This window comes from Budorcas taxicolor, chromosome 15 (assembly GCF_023091745.1).
Source record: "Budorcas taxicolor isolate Tak-1 chromosome 15, Takin1.1, whole genome shotgun sequence".
Lineage (NCBI taxonomy): Eukaryota > Metazoa > Chordata > Mammalia > Artiodactyla > Bovidae > Budorcas > Budorcas taxicolor.
This window is the reverse complement of record NC_068924.1, coordinates 27,950,471-27,968,429: the sequence shown is the minus strand read 5'-3', so window position 1 is coordinate 27,968,429 and position 17,959 is coordinate 27,950,471. Positions and strand designations below refer to the sequence as shown.

The 17,959-nt window shown below is 46.8% G+C and overlaps 1 protein-coding gene across 1 annotated transcript in view; it reads left to right on the top strand.

The window, feature by feature from the left end:
• Positions 1-17,959, top strand: part of LOC128060411 (FXYD domain-containing ion transport regulator 6-like) — a 52,980-nt gene that overhangs the window by 14,004 nt on the left and 21,017 nt on the right. The window contains exons 2-5 of the mRNA XM_052652813.1: positions 16,053-16,115; positions 16,743-16,781; positions 16,888-16,962; positions 17,525-17,561. Of these exons, the coding sequence (XP_052508773.1) occupies positions 16,058-16,115; positions 16,743-16,781; positions 16,888-16,962; positions 17,525-17,561 (209 nt within the window). The 5' untranslated portion in view covers positions 16,053-16,057. The remainder of the gene's footprint in view (positions 1-16,052; positions 16,116-16,742; positions 16,782-16,887; positions 16,963-17,524; positions 17,562-17,959) is intronic.

Here is a 17,959-nt window from a genome sequence, read left to right as displayed (position 1 = left end):
TGTGGCCTTTGTCCCTGAGTCGGTGTGAACCCTCCCTTGGGGTGTGGGGCTGGGGGCGCTGGAGTCCAGGGCTCACAGCAGGAAGTTTACCCTTCTTCCCTCAGCAGGGAGGCAGACTGAGCTGGACAGAAGTATGAAATCCAGCTGTCATCCACCAAGGGACCATTCTTTCTCTGCCTCAGTTTGTTTCCCTTTAAAATGGGTTTGATGGAAATATATATTTTCCAGGCTATTTTTAAGATTCAGTGAGAAGGAATATTTAAAGTGGTAAGAATAGTACCTGACCGATATTCTGTTTATCGTGATGATTATTATCATTTCTTATATCTAATCCTGGCCCCAAGCTGGGCTGTAACTATGGACCCTCCTTCCTTCTATAGGGCCCATAGATTCCAGTGCTCCCAGTAGGGCTCTGTCCCATAGACTCCCAAACTGCCAGTCACCAGCGCCTTGCTTATTCCTACAGCCAGGCTCACCGCTGGACGACTCACCTAGAAAACTCACCTGTCTTGGTTCCACATCTGCTTTCACACTGCGGTCCAGGCTTCTGCTCCCAGAAGCGTGCAGTGTGAGTGGGGCGGGGCTTGTGTACCTGCAGGAGCTCCAGCCATCAGGGTCCCTGAGGCTCATGCCATTGGCTCCAGGGTTTTGCCTCAAGCAGATGGGCCTGGGGGAAGCATTGTATGGAGGCTTCTCCAGTCAAGAAAGCTGCAGCTGTATCTTGCAGCTATATGAGGAAAGGGAGTTTTGAGCCTTCTCTTGTTGTTTAGTTGCTGAGTCACGTCCAGACTCTTTTGTGACCCCATGGAGGTCCTCTGTCCATGGGATTTCCCAGGCAAGAATACTGGATGGAATAGCTTGCCCCTTCCTTCTCCAGGGGATCTTCTTTTAGCACTGAGCCACTAGAGAAGCCCCCTTGAACCTTCCAAAAGTGGCCAAAGAGAGAGGAGAATCACGTTGCATTTTACAAAAACAGATGATGAAACTGGGTGATAACTGATCTCTGGGAGCTTCAAGGTCCAAGAGTATAGGGCACACTGTGGGGGTTTGAGGCCACAATGTGGTCCCTGCCTCCATTCCAGGCCACTTGTCACATGGACGTGAAGCAAGGGACAGACCCTCCCCATCCTGAAAGCAGCTTGGTACAGGGAAGGTGGAGCGGAGTGCTGGGCTCAGTCAGGAAGGACACCAAAATACCCTCGGGAACAATTCCAAACAGAGCAGCCATGTAGGTGACGACTGTCCTTTTGTTTGCTTTCTTTTTCTCCTGTACATAAAATCCCAAGAGAGCTTTGAATCAAAGCATCTAAGTTGGGAAGCAAAAGGAGATGAGCAGTTTAGAGAGAAGGGCAGCTGCATGTGAGTGGTTTGCTTGAGTGCAGAGGACGCCTGGCTGCCCCAGCCTGGATGGAGAGTGGAAAGACCAGGGGGGCAGAAGGGGTGCCAGAGAAGATCAAAGACAACATTCCAGCCTGTGTGGCCTGGAGGCATTATGTCACCCACGTTCTCATAAAAGCACAGCGCACCTCAAAGCCGGGCCGGGAGTTGGGCCTCACCCACCAGATTATACTGACCATACACCCAAGCCTCATTCCTGAGCACGTATGATTAAGGACCAAAGGTGCCATTCATGGAGGGCATGCATGACCCTTTCATAGAAACAGATGCTAAGGAGGCTTGAAACGGCTGCTGGAGCCAGGCCCCTGACTCCAAAGACATCAGACTTCTTGCCTTCTATAATATTTTCCTCCCAAACAGTAAGACTTACTAATGTCTTAGGAATGTAAAGCATCCACCTCTTTCCCCATAAATCAGACCAATTTGTCTGTGATAATTTTTAGTCTCTGCTTTCAGCCCTTAGCCCAGCCTTAGACCATTCAGATCCATGCTACAGTGATAAGTATGTGTGTGTTGCTCAGTCACGTCCAAGTCTTTGCATCCCCATCTACCATAGCCCGCCAGGCTCCTCTGTCCGTGGGATTTTCCCAGGCAAGAATACTGGAGTGGGTTCATCAGGGGATCTTCCTGACTCAGGGATTGAACCCGGGTCTCCTGCATTGCAGGCAGATTCTTTACCAACTCACCCACACAGCACAGCCAGAATAATCAGAAAGGACTCTTCTGATCATCTCTTTGCCTCCTGTTGAGAGAGTGAGGTGTTGGCCTCCAATCCTTCTGAAGACCCTTTGTGGCCGTGGTTCTATCAGTCACCTTCCCAGAAGCCAGCACGGCCCCCTTGACATCTGACCAACCAAAGGCAGTCTTTATCTTTTCGGACAAGCCACACAGCATGTGGGATCATAGTTCCCCAAGCAGGAATTGAACCCGTGCCCTCTGCAGTAGAAGTGCAGAGTCCTAACCACTGGACCGCCAAAGAGATCCCTAAAGACGATCTTCTCATGCAGAGCCGGGAGCCTGTCAGGGCTTCTCTCCTCCCTCCTCTCTGCCTCGGTCACTGCATTCCTGTAGGTGCCTTGGCGTCTTTCCTGGCTCCAGCCAGGCTACTGGAGCACCCTCAGGCATTGCCCAGCCTGCTTGTTTCCCTCATGGTACTCCCCTCCTCCAGGCCTGGCCTGCCCAGCGCCCAGTCCCAGCATATCAGAGCCGCAGGCAGGAGCTGGAGGTGTGAGTTCTGGGTAGATGCATTGGCTCCATCACTTCTCTGTTGGCACTTGAGACTCCTCAAATAAAGAGCTTTCATCTCAATCATTCTAACTCACTGGCATTCAGTGGTTCTGAGTCCATCTGGTATACCTCACATCATGCTTATATCCTATTTATACACAGCAAAATCTTCTTTTAACAGGCTTCTTTGTTCCAAAGATTTGGATACATCATAGGCTAAATCTTGTCCCTTGGCATGCGATAACAGTCTAGGGTAACCAGTTAGCCTAAACAATGAGGCCCAGGTATTAGTGGCTCAGATGGTTAAGAATCCGCCTGCAATGTGGGAGATCCAGGTTTGGTCCCTGGGTCAGGAAGCTTCCCTGGAGAAGAGAATGGCAACCCACTCCAATATTCTGGGAAATCCCATGGACAGAGGAGCGTGGCAGGCTACAGTCCATAGGGTCACAAAGAGTCGGACTTGACTGAACGACTAACACTTTGACTTTTCCAGGCATTCTGTGACCCCATGAAGGTTCCCTTCCAGCATGTCCTTTCTAGGGAGGGGGCCTTATCTTTCTTTGGGGATCCTGCCAGGACCCAGGCCTTTGTGATCCCTCTGGGCACATTTTTGATAGGCTGAACCCTAAGGAAGGCAAGCAGGTGGGATGCCAGGAAAGGGAAGCGAGGCCTTGGGGGCTGAGTGAGACAGAGATGAGGATGAGATGAGGATGTTTCCCTGTAATTTGTAGCTTGTGCATTTTAAAGGGAGGTTGTTTCTGAGTTATTTTCACAATAGAACTGGGTATTCTGATCTACCTCACTGCTTCGTGGAATCAAAAATAATATAGCGTGATGCTATATCATCAGCTCGTGGCTTCTCTTTCTGAGCAGCTTTTACCCGGCAATTATGTGAAATTATGTGACTCAGTATGGAAAGATAATAACCAGAGAAACTCTTCTGATTGCTCTCTCCTGCACATGCAGAAAAGCAACTGTGCAGACGGCAGAGAGATCAGGGAAGGAAATTAACATGGACAGGCTGTTGCCACCCAAAGTGTCAGCTGTTCACCAGTGTCGAGATAAATGAGAGCGTGGAACGGAGCAGGAAAATGAGTGGAAACTGAATTGTTTCTCTGAAGGTGCTTCAGAGGAAGTACAAGGTGGCTGGTTCCATTTTCCAGATGGGGAGGACGGTCTGAAAGATCTAGAGTTCCAGAGTACCCCACCCCCATCTAAAAGTGAGGACTTTGCTGGAGCCCCATCCCGGGGGCCAGGTCCGCAGGCTCTCCCAGGTAGGGGGCGGCCCATGATCTCACTTGTGCAGGTGGCTAATGTGATGTTCCTGAACCCCCTCTCCCAGCTCCACCCAACTCTGCCTTGCTCTTTCGGCTTCCAGGCTTCCAAAAATTCCCGCCCACCCTTCAATCTGCTACTTAGCCTCTGTGGCCTGGAAATGGAGTTTACCACGCCTACCACCTCTCAACCTCCCCCAGCCCTCGGCCAGCCTCGCCTCCTTTCTGGGAGAAAGGAATGTGAGGGGCAGTTGTGTGGGAGGGAGAGAAGAAAGAGATAGAGGTCCTCAGTGCAGCCATGAGAGAAAGACATTCTGTGTCCCTTCAGAGGCTCTGTCTGCGTCCTTGGCCACTCGACTCGGGGACAGTGCCAGAGGGACCAGCAAGGTTTTTAAAAATGGGTGTAGGGGCCAAGAGGCCCCCCCCAAGGAAGCTTATGCTGAGGTGTGGCTGGCGTAGTCCTGGCCTGGGCAGCAGCTTGAAGGAGGAGAGTTGATCCCTTTCCAAATCTGTAACAGTCTTTCTTTCAGCTCGCTGTAACTTGATCAGAAATGTTTTCTTTAGAATACAAAGACAGGTCTTTACTCTTTAGCCTGGCATGCAAGATCCTCTAGAGGCTGATTCCAGCTCTCTTATCAGAATTCTCACCACCCACACTCTCATGCTTTACACAACTCGATTATTCACTGTTTTGGAAGGTATCTTATTCTCGAAATGGCAAATACTTGGCAGATGGCTGTCACGGCCCCTCCTGCGCTATGCAGACATCACAGATGGATGAAGGCCCTCACATCTACCTGCCCTCATTCAGAAGCCTTCTGAGGAAGCCACTTCAGGTGGCCACTACTGAATGAAGTGCCTAGAGGTGCAACTTGAACTGAACTTGAAATTGAATACTGTTTGTGATCCCCGTTTTCCCTTCTCACTGCCTTTGCTCATGCTGACTCCTCTGCCAGAATGCCTTTCCTTTTCTCTTTTCTTAGCCCTGTCCCTCAGAATCCCGTCCTGCTTTCAAGGTTCAGCTGGAATGTCAGCTCCTCCATGGAAACAGCCCAGGTGCCCTGTTGTGTTCCCTGTTCCGTCTTCTCTGCCCTGCCACGCTGGCTACTCCGTGAGTGTAGTCTCTGCCTCTTGTGAAGCCCTCTTCACATTTGCTGAAATATCTTGAGTCCTCTGCTTTCACACACAGCCCCCCGTCTTGCTTGCCTGTTTATCCCTTGCAGAACCTGGAATTGTATAACTCTGTTTAGGAATTCAGTGCGTACGTGTGTGGGGGCTGGGGATTTACTTGAACTTAAGCATCTATGGCGGTAATTAGGTGGAGCTGTGGAGAGGTGTAGCGGTGACTAGTGGCCTGGGACCCTTGACCTGTGCCCTTCCTCCTCCCTGGAGGGGCCTTGCTTGCCTCATAACCCCTCTGCCAGCTAGAAGCAGTCCCAGCTGCTGCCCCTGTTCAGGGGAGGGAAACAAAGGCTTGAATACTAGAAGGTTGGAATTACTGGGGAATGTTAGATCTGCCCCCCAGAAGGGTGAAACGATAAAGAAAAACTGAGTTTACGGCTAATCGATCTCCATTAAAGAAAATTCTAAGATGTTCTCCAGGAATCAAGAAAAATGGCTTGATGGATGCCTGAGATTCAAAAGGAATCATAAATAGATGGGTTAGTAAATACATGGCATGAGTTATCTGTTGCAACATAACAGCTTAAAACAACAAATGTTTATTATCTCGCACAGTCTCTGAGGGTCAGCAGTCAGGGAGGAGTGGAGCTGAGTGGTTGTGCTTTGGGCCTTGGATGAGCTTGCAGTCAAACTGGCAGCAGCCGGGGTGACAGTCGGTGAAGGCTGGACGATCAAGCCCGCTTAATGGTTCATGGCAGCCTTACTTTCTAGTGGGCTTTTGAACCGAGCTCCTCGGTTCTTTGCCTTGTGGGCCTCTCCATAAGGATGCCTGAGCATCCTTAAACATGGCAGGTAACTTTCCCTAGAGCAAGCAGTCCTTGAGAGAGAAAGCAAGAAAAGAAAGCTGTGGTGCTTATAATCAGATACTGGAAGTATTATCAGTTCTGCCATGTTTTTACTGGTCACCCATACTAGCCCTCAGAGAAGGCAGTGGCACCCCACTCCAGTACTCTTGCCTGGAAAATCCCATGGGCGGAGGAGCCTGGTAGGTGCAGTCCATGGTGTCGCTAAGAGTCGGACACGACTGAGCGACTTCACTTTCACTTTTCACTTTCTTCCATTGGAGCAGGAAATGGCAACCCACTCCGGTGTTCTTGCCTGGAGAATCCCAGGGACGGGGGAGCCTGGTGGGCTGCTGTCTCTTGGGTCGCACAGAGTCGGACACGACTGAAGCGACTTAGCAGCAGCAGCAGACTGGCCCTGGTGCACTGTGAAGGGAGACTGCACAGAGGTGTGGATGCCAGGAGGTACTGGAGGCTCTCTTGAAGGCTGGTCACTATACACGCAGGTGAATCTATACACAAGTGTTTCTTGCGAAGAAATACAAACACTAATCACTTCATAGAATTAAGAACAGAACTGAAATTTTGTAAAATAATGGCATATGTATCAGGAAGGGGGTGATTTGTATTTTTCAAGAAGAATATTTTACTTTATAACTATTATACATTTTGGCTTCCCTGATAGCTCAGTTGGTCAAGAATCTGCCTGCAATGCAGGAGACCCCAGTTTGATTCCTGGGTCGGGAAGATCCCCTGGAGAAGGGATAGGCTACCCACTCCAGTATTCTTGGGCTTCCCTTGTGGCTCAGCTAATAAAAGAATCCGCCTGCAATGCAGGAGACCAGGGTTTGATCCCTGGGTTAGCTGTAGACATTTAAACTCATTGTTAAGGGAATTCCCTGGATGTCTAGTGGTTCGTGGGGCTTCCCAGGTGGCTCAATAGGTAAAGAATCCGCCTGCAGTGCAGGAGACAAGGGGTCGATCCCTGGGTTGGGAAGATCCCCTGGTGGAGGGCATGGCAACCCACTCCACTATTCTTGTATGGAGAATCCCACAGTCAGAGGAGCCTGGTGGGCTGCAGTCCATAGAGTCGCAAGAAGTCAGACAGGACCGAAGCAGCTGCGCATGCGTGCGTGCTAGTGGTTAGCCCTCAGCGCTTTCATTGCCAGGAGCCTACATTCGATCCCTGGTTGGGGAACTAAGATCCCGCAAGCCATGTGGCACGACCAAAAATATAAATTAAATCTTTGTGAAATTGAATATTGGTCTGTCATGACGCTGCTATAACAGAATACCATAGGCTGGGTGGCTTATAAACAATAGATGTTTATTTCTCATATATCTGGAGGCTGGGAAGTCCAAGATCCAGGTGCCAGCAGATTCAGTGTCTGATGAGGGCTTGCTTCGCTGATAGACAGCCGTCTCCTCACTGACCCCTCACATGGCAGAGGGGCAAGAGGGTTCTCTGCGGTCTCTTTTATAAAAGAGCACTAATCCCATCATATGGTCTCCCCCAACTCATGACCTAATTACCTCCCAAAGGCCTACCTCCAAGTACCATCTCATTGAGGATTAGGTTTCAACACATGAATTTTGGGGACACAAACATTCAGTCTATAGAAAATACAAATGGTCAAATTCCAAAGGTAACTACCAAAAGACTAGAAATAGCTTGGATAATTTCTTAAGCAGTAGAGGGAGAAAATAAATTAGAAAAAAAATCAAGAGAGAAATACACATAAGAAAAGTAGGAGGGAAACAGGTGGTAGAAATCAGACCAAATATGTCAATAGTCACAATAAAGTTAAATGGAGTAAACTTGACAGTTAATAATCAGGTCGAATTTTTTTAATCTAGCTGTTTACTGTAAGATGATATTGCATCTTATACATACAATGCATAAAGAAAAGTGGAAAGTAAAGTAGAATTTAAGACAGGATTCATATGTAATCGTAAAAGAGCCAGCTTGCAGGACACTGTAACGATTTTAAACTTACTGTTACAATATTATAAGAAATTTGGGGATAAATTTATAAATCCTTCCTCACAGTGGTAGATTATAAAGCAACATTCTCAAATTGGTCACACAGTCAAAACATGAAGAAACATATAGAAATTTCAACAATATGGTTAATTTTCTTAATCTAATGGCATACAGGGGCTTCCCTGGGAGCTCAGACAGTAAAGAGTCTGCCTATAATGCAGGAGAAAGTGAAAAGTGAAGTGGCTCAGTCGTGTCTGACTCTTTGCAACCCCATGGACTGTAGCCTACCACGCTTCTCCATCCATGGGATTTTCCGGGCCAGACGACTGGAGTGGGTTGCCATTTCCTTCTCCAGGGGATCTTCCCGACCCAGGGATTGAACCCCGGATCTCCCGCACTGTAGGCAGACGCTTTACCGTCTGCACCTGGGTTCAATGCCTGGGTTGGGAAGATCCCCTGGAGAAGGGAATGGAAACCCACTCCAGTATTCTTGTCTGGATAATTCCATGGACAGAGAAACTCGGTGGGCTACAGTCCATGGGGTCACAAAGAGTCGGACATGACTGAATCGACTTAGCACACACACACAATGGCATATAGAACTTTTTTCCCAACAATAAAAGTATTTGTAATTTAATACATGGAGTATAGTTTTTGAAGTGAATAACCAACCATATACTAGATCATAAAGCCAGTCTCAATAAATTTCAAGATACCCAAATACTACAGAGCACATTCTCTGACCACAGTGCACTTAAGTTAGAAGTTAGTAACAAAAGTAAATTTAAAATCACTATACATTTGAACAGTTAAAAAGCATGCTTCTTGATGCACAGGTCAAATAAATTATAGCACAAGTCTAAAATACTAAGAACTAAACAATAATCAAAGAGTCACATTTCAAAGCTTATATTTGGAATGAAAGTGGCGCTTAGAAGATTATAGTAGAAAATCCCTGGAAAATCGCATGGATGGAGGAGCCTGGTAGGCTGCAGTCCATGGGGTTGCTGAGAGGCGGGCACGACTGAGCGACTTCAGTTTCACTTTTCACTTTCATGCATTGGAGAAGGAAATGGCAACCCATTCCAGTATTCTTGCCTGGAGAATCCCAGGGACAGAGGAGCCTGGTGGGCTGCCATCTCTGGGGTTGCACAGAGTCGGACACGACTGAAGCGACTTAGCAGCAGCAGCAGCTAATATTAGAAAGCAAGAAACGCTAAACATTAATGGGCTAGACATACAATAGAAGAAGATAAATCTAAAGAGAAAACAATGGAATAAACCCAAAGAATGTTTAAGGGCAGAATTAAGAATAATTTAAAACACCATAAAGAGGATCAACAAAATTAAGAGTTGGTTCTTTGAGAAGACTAATAAAACAGTTAAATCTCTAGGGAGTCCAATCAAGACAGAAGGGAGTTGTCGCAAATAAACAAAATTAACAATGTGAAAAAGAACACAATTCAGATCCAACAAAGATTTCTAATGATAGCTAGAAAATACTACAAACAACCTTATGGCAGTAAATTTGAATAGAAAAGGAAACATTTCTGTAAAAATTATAACTCACTAACTATATTCAGGGAAGATCCCGTGGAGGAGGAAATGGCAACCCGCTCTGGTACCCTTGCCTGGGAAATCCCGTGGACAGAGGAGCCTGGCGGCCTATAGTCCATCAAGAAAAAGGTAGAAATCTTAAGAATGTTGTGTGTGTGTGTGTGCTCAGCCACTTCAGTTGTGTCTGATTCTTTTGCAACCCCCTGGACTGTAGTCCGCCATCCTCCTCCGTCCATGGAATTCTCCAGCAAGAATACTGGAGTGGGTTGCCATTTCCTGCTCCAGGGGATCTTCCAGACCCAGGGACTGAACCTTCTTCTTCTGTGTCCCCTGCATTGGTAGGGAGATTCTTTTACCAGTGTACCATCTGGGAAGCCAAAGAGTGCCGTAACCATTAACTCATTGAACAGACAAGTTAAAATTATCCCACAAAGAAAATACTAAGTCAGGCAATTTTATAGTTTAGTTCTACCAAATGTTCAAAGAACACACTATTTATTTATACTATATTTATTTCAATTTTCTGCAGTCTCTTCTGGGGAATAGCAAGAGAGGAAATACTTGTTCTGTGAGGCCAGTACTACCATGATACCAAAACCAGGCAAGGTCAACACAATAAAAGAAAAATTGCAGCCTTGTCTCAATCATGCACATAAATGCAAAAATCCTAAACAACATATCAGCAACCCAAATCCGTCAGTTTATTAAAAATAGTACATTGGTTTCATCCCACAAATGCAAGGATGATTTAACATTAGAGAATTTGACATTCACTTTACTTCATTGATAAAGGTTAAAAAATATAGATGTAGAGTACTCATTCATAATTAACATAAAAGAGAAACATGTTGGAAAACCAGGATTAGAGGGGACCTTCGAAAATGTTAGAAGAAATCTATTTAAAATCAGTAATCTCCTTTTTTATAAATCAATAATATCCCAGCTCAGGAGATGCCTGCCAGTGCAGGAGACACAGGTTCAACCCCTGGGTCGGGAAGATGCCCTCGAGAAGGAAATGGCAACCCATTCCAGTATTTGTGCCTGGGAGATTCCATGGACAGGAGCCTTGTGGGCTACAGTCCATGGGGTTGCAAAGAGAGGGACATGACTGAGCGTGTAAGCATGCGCACACACACACACACACACACACACATACTATATTTTCATTATCCAGTCTCAACACACATAGACAGAAGGTAATTATGTGAGGTGATGGAAGTATTAACAAACTTTACTGTGGTAATTGTACACCTTAAACTCACACAATGTTATAATGTCATATCACAGTAAAGCTGGGGGAAAATTAAAACTAAACATACACACAAATTTAAAAATTAGTAGTAAGACTATATGTGTGTATGTCTGTTATCACTGACTCTATTCTACATTTTACTATAAGTTCTAGCAGCACAGTGTGACAAGAAATATAAATAAACACAATATTCTTCTATTAGAATAAACAGTCTTGTATCATTTACAGAAATGTCCACAGAGAAACCAAGAGAATCTGTAGGTAAATTATTAGAAATAGTAAGAGAGTTTAGTAAGATGATTGGATTTAAGATCAATGTATACAAATCAATTGCCTTTCTCCATACCAGCAAAAATTCGCAAACACAAGAGAGTATTTTAAAGAACAATAAAATAATAAGGTACCTAGCAATATATCTAACAGAAGATGTGGAAGACCTATATGAAAGCATTTATAAAACTTTAGTGAAATACACTGAGGGACTTCCCTGCCAGTCGAGTGGGCAGTGGTTAAGACTCTGCACTTCCACTGCAGGGGCACAGGTTCGATCCCTGGTCAGGGAACTAAAATCCCACATGCCCCATGGCAGAACCAAAAAAAAAAACAACAACAACATTGGAAAGAATCTAAACAAATGAAAAGATTTATTTATAGATAGGAGACTCAATATCACAAAAATGTTAATTGTCCCTATGTTCTGTGAAGTGAAGTGAAAGTCGCTCTGCTGTGTCCAACTCTTTGTGACCCCATGGACTATGCAGTCCATGGAATTCTCCAGGCCAGAATACTGGAGTGAGAAGCCTTTCCCTTCTCCAGGGGATCTTCCCAACCCAGGGATTGAACCCAGGTCTCCCACATTGCAGGTGGATTCTTTTCCAATTGAGCCATAAGGGAATAGGTGAATTGTGATTCCAATGGAAATCCCAGTCATTTTAGATGAATTTGACAGACTGATTTGAAACTTTATATATAAGAGCAGAAGACCAAGAATAGCTAAGACATTCCTGAAGGAAGAGGTAAGAGAGGCAGAGAAGAGGGGAGAAAAAGAAGAGGGAGCTGCTTCCGCCACTGGGGAAGATTGCCATAAAGCTATAGGAACTGAAACAGTGATCTTGATGCAGGAACAGACAAACGGACCAAGAGATCCAAAGAGAAAGGCCAGAAACAGACCCACACCTGAACAGAAACCAGATACGAGACGAGTGGCCGTGCGCACCATGCAGGAAGATACCGACAGGTGGTGCTGTCCAGGACGTCTGACGGTCAGGTGGAAAAAGCAAGAATTTTGGATCCCAACCTCATGCCTTCCATAGACATCCATTCTGGATGGAATACAGACTTGAATGTAAAAGAACTTTAACATATTTAGAAGAAAAAAAAATTTTAAGTATTTATTTGGCTGTACTGAGGCTTAGTTACGGCATGAAGGCTCTTCAGTTTCAGCATGTGGGACCTTTTAGTTGCAGTGTGAAATCTTTACTTTCGGCCTGCAGGATCTAGTTCTTTGACCAGGATGGAACCTGGCTTCCTGCATTGAGAGTGCAGAGTCTTAACTGCTGGACCACCAGGGAAGTCCTGCAAATCCTTTCTGACTCAGCGCGACAAGGAATATCTTTAAACAAGACAGAAAGATCATTGCATCCAGTCATTCGTATTAATAAATTGTATTCATTGAGAGACAGTAAAAATGTAAAAAGGCAAGTATACTTAATGACAAAACTTTAGTATCCAGAATAATAAGTGAATAATAGAGATGTCAACCCATTGGAAAACTGAGCAGAAGACATGAAAGGCCCATCACTGATGAAGAAGCAGGCATGGCAAGTAAACAATCAAAAGCTAAACTCCATTTCTAAGGAATCCAGTTGAGACCATAGTTTACACCTCTAGATTGGCAGAAATTAAGCAGTCTAGTAATAGCAAGTATTGATAAGGACGTGGAGTAATAGGGACAGTCATATGCAATGGTGGGCCTTTAAAGAGGGGATGGTCACTTGGAAAATAGTTTGAAAATTTTTTATAAAGTTGATAATTTGTACAACCCAATGACTTAACTCCTAAACTTATCTCTTGAATATAATTTTTCAAACTGCAGAGTGACCCACTAATTAATTTATAGGGCTAGCCATTAATTGGCCTAAGCACTTTTTCTTTTAAAGAAACAGAATAGAAACTATCAGAGGGCATCATCCTTTTTAAGGCTAAGTATTGTTTAGCAATATTGTTATTTCTGGTTTACATGTATGTATGTTTGTACTGGGTTCCAATGTAAAAAATATTTCCTGTGAAAGTGGTAGTGAAAAACAGTGCCCTTGTGTGCTAGGCAACAAACTCAAAATATGTTTAAAAACTACACTATAATAGCACATAATTGGGGGAAAATCTGTTGATAGAATGGACCAATACATGATAATATTTACCTGCACAGTGGAGTATTACATAACACTGAAAAATGAGTAAACTGTGTTTATGAATGAGTCTTAGAAGTGTTGAACAACAACAAAAAAGCCAGTCTCAGAAGATGAAACAAAGTGATACGATTATAAAGCTCAAAGAAGCTCCACTGATGTATTCTTTAACAGACTGCTTCCAAATAGGAAAAGGAGTACGTCAAGGCTGTATATTGTCACCCTGCTTATTTAACTTATATGCAGAGTACATCATGAGAAATGCTGGGCTGGAAGAAACAGAAGCTGGAATCAAGATTGCCGGGAGAAATATCAATAACCTCAGATATGCAGATGACACCACCCTTATGGCAGAAAGTGAAGAGGAACTCTTGATGAAAGTGAAAGAGGAGAGTGAAAAAGTTGGCTTAAAGCTCAACATTCAGAAAACTAAAATCATGGCATCCGGTCCTATCACTCCATGGGAAATAGATGGGGGAACAGTGGAAACAGTGTCAGACTTTATTTTGGGGGGCTCCAGAATCACTGCAGATGGTGATTGCAGCCATGAAATTAAAAGACGCTTACTCCTTGGAAGAAAAGTTATGAGCAACCTAGATAGCATATTCAAGAGCAGAGACATTACTTTGCCGACTAAGGTCCGTCTGGTCAAGGCTATGGTTTTTCCAGTAGTCATGTATGGATGTGAGAGTTGGACTGTGAAGAAGGCTGAGCACCGAAGAATTGATGCTTTTGAACTGTGGTGTTGGAGAAGACTCTTGAGAGTCCCTTGGACTGCAAGGAGATCCAACCAGTCCATTCTGAAGGAGATCGGCCCTGGGATTTCTTTGGAGGGAATGATGTTCTGAAGCTGAAACTCCAGTACTTTGGCCACCTCATGTGAAGAGTTGACTCATTGGAAAAGACTTTAATGCTGGGAGGGATTGGGGGCAGGAGGAGAAGGGGACGACCGAGGACGAGATGGCTGGATGGCATCACTGACTCAATGGACGCGAGTCTGAGTGAACTCTGGGAGATGGTGATGGACAGGGAGGCCTGGCGTGCTGCGATTCATGGGGTTGCAAAGAGTCGGACACGACTGAGCGACTGAACTGACTGAAGTGATAAATATTCTTTAAAAAGAACAAGATATATATATATATCTCTCCATACAATGGAATATTATTCAGCCATAAAAAGTACTGATACATGCTACAGTATGGATGAACCTTGAAAGCTTTATGCTAAGTGAAGAAACCAGATGCAAAAGGCTGTATATTTTATAATATGTTTATATAAAAGACCCAGACTAGGCAAATCCATAGTGACAGAAAGTAGCTAGATTAGTAACTGTCAGGGACTGTGAGAAAGGGAAGATGAGAAATGACTGCCAGTGGGCACCAGCTTTCTTTTGGGATGATGAATGTTTCTTAGGGATGATAGTTACACAATTTTGTGAATATACTAAACATCATTGAATTGTACACTTTAAAATGAATTTTTGGTATGTGAATTGTATCTTAATTTTTAAACTTTTTTTTTTAAGAAAAGGATAAACATCTATGTTCAGGGTACTGTTTACCTCTGGGAGTAAGGCAAGGGGATGGGTTGGAGGAAATAGAGATAAACGTAGCAGCGTGTACAAAGTGCCAGTTCTGAAGTGGCTTTATGGGTGTTTCCTTTTACTGTTTCATTATGTGTGTTACATGTGTTTTTATACATATGAAATATAATGTGAAATTTAAAAGAAATACAAATATTAAATGAAGTGACATTAAAAGCATATGACTGCCTTATGAGAAATGCTTCTTGAATTCCGAGTGGAGTCCAGGGTCGCTGCTGTGGTTTGATTGCAGATGGAGCTATTCTGACCTCTGCTGGCCGGGAGGTGAAGGGCAGCTGGGGCCTGCGGGCTGCCGGGCCAGGAGAGGAATGAACCCTCCGAGCACGTGTGGTCCTGACTGCTGGAGAGTGTGCAGGAGGTCAGACCGCAGCCTGTCTCACCCCACTAGGAAAGGGCAAGCAGCTTTGGGCTTTTCTGGCCTGGGTTTCTTTGCCTTTACCTCTCTGGCTCCCTAGTGCCCTCCTTTAAGCCCAGGGGTGAGGCATGTGTAACTGCACCGAAATCCATCCCTGGGAGGGACCAGCTGCCCTGCCCTCGGCCTGCATCCAGATGGCCAATCCAGGGACCAGTGGCCCGAGACCAGGGGCTTGAGCAGAAGTCTCAGGCACCTGCTGGGGAAGGGGAGGCCGGGCGCTGATGCTCCGAGAACCTGTCTCCATGTTCCCTTTGTTTAATCAAACCACCTTTCAGAGGTTTATGAACTAGAGTCTATGAGAGGAGTTGACTTGGGCACTTTGGAGGTGAGAGGGTGCGGGGGTGCCTTGAGGGAGAGCTGTCAGCCCTTCAGGGATTACTATACAGAGTCCAGGAAACAGCAGGCCTCCCACCCTCACCCCTGGCTGGACACGAGGGGCATTGGTCTCCCTGCCCCCATTTAATCTGATAGAAAGAACTTCCGCCAGTGGGTCTCGGTTGTAGAGGGCGAGGGCAGAAGTCCCAGGCATCTTAATGAGCTAGAGATGGCCATGTCTCTGGGTGGTCTAGGGAGGAGGACTCAGGTGAGATGTTCTCCCCAAACCCTTGGGGTTTTGTGACTTTGGCACCGGAGAGGCGGCCTGGTGGAGGCATTCCTGAGCTGGGTTAGGATCCAGGCTCTGCTGCTTGCTACCATGAGTGTTATTCACCTCCTTTAAACTCAGGCTCTTCACCTGCAAAACAGGTTATTAGTCACAGCGCCTGCTGGTTGAACTGATTCCATTGTAATTGAATTCATGCTTGCAGAGCCCTCTGTAAGGAGTCTGTCAATGGCAGCTGCTTCAGCTTTCAAACCATCCGAGGGGAGAGCTTGGAGTCAGGGTGGGAGTCCGACTGGGCCCCTGGCCAGGCTGAGGGTTAGAGTGGGGCGTCTCCTACCCAGAGAATCATTTCCCTCCCTCTGTCCCCAGACGCCATGGAAGTGGTGCTGCTCTTCCTGTGTGGCCTGCTGGCCCCAGCGGTCCTGGCCAGTGGTGAGTACCCCTCAGGACCTGGCTCGACAGGGTGGCAGCCACAGCCTTTTCTCATGGAAGGTCCTGGCCCTGTGGGACACTCGGGGTGGGGGGTCTGAGATTCGACATGTCTGATCACCTTCCCTGCCTTTAGCCTGCAAAGAAAGTCCTGGAAGGCAGCAGCTAACTCAGCCCCCGATCCAGCCTGCCCACCTCTCTCCCCACTGGCTCCTGCTGTCAAGCCCAGCAGGTCCCTGTAGGCTCAGCCTGAATACTGGGAGCCAGACTTGCACGTCAGTCTAGACTGTTCGAGTCACATTTCCTCCCTTGGTTTCAGCCTCCCCACCTGTAACAAGAAGAAAATCCCCCTGCCTTTTGGGGATGATTTAAGATTCAGAAGGGGCAATACGTGTGGCTCCTGTGAACACTGACTCAGACTCGGGCTCTGAGCTGCACCTGCCTTTGGCCCCGGCAGTGACCCTGGCAAGGCCGGCCCAGCCTTCCATGCTTCTGTGAGCGTCTCTGCCTCCTGGGCCCTGCTTTCCAGGGATCCCTGTGTGGGGAGTGAGGCCTGTGAGACAAGGTGGTAGACTTGGGAATCAGGATGTGAGCTGTCTTCCTCTTGACCACGCCTGTTTGTTTTTCCAGCCGCTGAGCAGGAGAAAGAAAAGGACCCTTTTCATTATGGTGAGTGGTGATGGTGGGGGGAGGTGCAGCCCCATGCAGGGGCAGGACCGACGTGCTCTCCCTGGCCCTTCACCTCTTCTGTCTCTCACCCTTGTTCCTTTCGCAGACTACCAGACCCTGAGAATTGGGGGACTGGTGTTTGCCGTGGTCCTCTTCTCGGTGGGGATCCTGCTTATCCTCAGTAAGTATGTTCGTTCCTTTGTTCACTCTCTAAGGACAATGTCTGTGGCTATGAAGCAGGTGGCATACGATAGTTCTCTTTCCTGGAGAGGGAAGGAGCCTGTCTATCTTCCTAGTTATCTCCAGAACCTAATACACTGCTGGGCACATAATAGGTGCTCAGTGAAACAGCGAAGCATGAACAAAATAAGTACTCGATGAAAACAAGCACAGATACAGAGGGGCGGGGTGGCTGTATCCATCAGGGCATGAGTCGGGGAGTCACGGGGAGAGGAGATGGGGGCTGTCCTCAGAGGGCTCCGAGGCGTGTCCCCCTGCGTTTGTTTCCCCTCGTGAGCCTGGGCTGCTTGCAGCTCTCAGCGCTTACGTGGTCAAGAAGACAGTCGTGTTGAACCTTGACATCAGAAGAGCCCTCCTCCAGCCAAGGATCGCCACATACAGCTGTGCAAGTCGTGCACTGCACAGAGTCCCAGGCTGCTGGTCACACAGTCCCACAGACTCACAGCGCAGCCCTGCTCAGGCCAAGCCGGACACTGACCCTGGATGGTTTCTTTGCCTTTCAGGTCGCCGATGCAAGTGCAGTTTCAATCAGAAGCCGCGGTAAGGATACCATTGCTGTGGGCACCTGGGGTGACGCTGGGAGGGCACAGGGAGGGGCCCGTGGTGTGTGACCCCAAATGAATGTATTTCTGGATTCTTGTCCCAGAGACAGGCCATGTGCGTTGGGGTAGGGGTAGAAGTTTTGAGGGTTGCCAGGCAGCCTTGGGGAGAAGGCAATGGCACCTCACTCCAGCACTCTTGCCTGGAAAATCCCATGGACGGAGGAGCCTGGTGGGCCGCAGTCCATGGGGTCGCTAAGAGTCGGACACGAATGAGCGACTTCACTTTCACTTTTCACTTTCATGCATTGGAGAAGGAAATGGCAACCCACTCCACTTCTTGCCTGGAGTATCCCAGGGATGGGGGAGCCTGGTGGGCTGCCGTCTATGGGGTCGCAC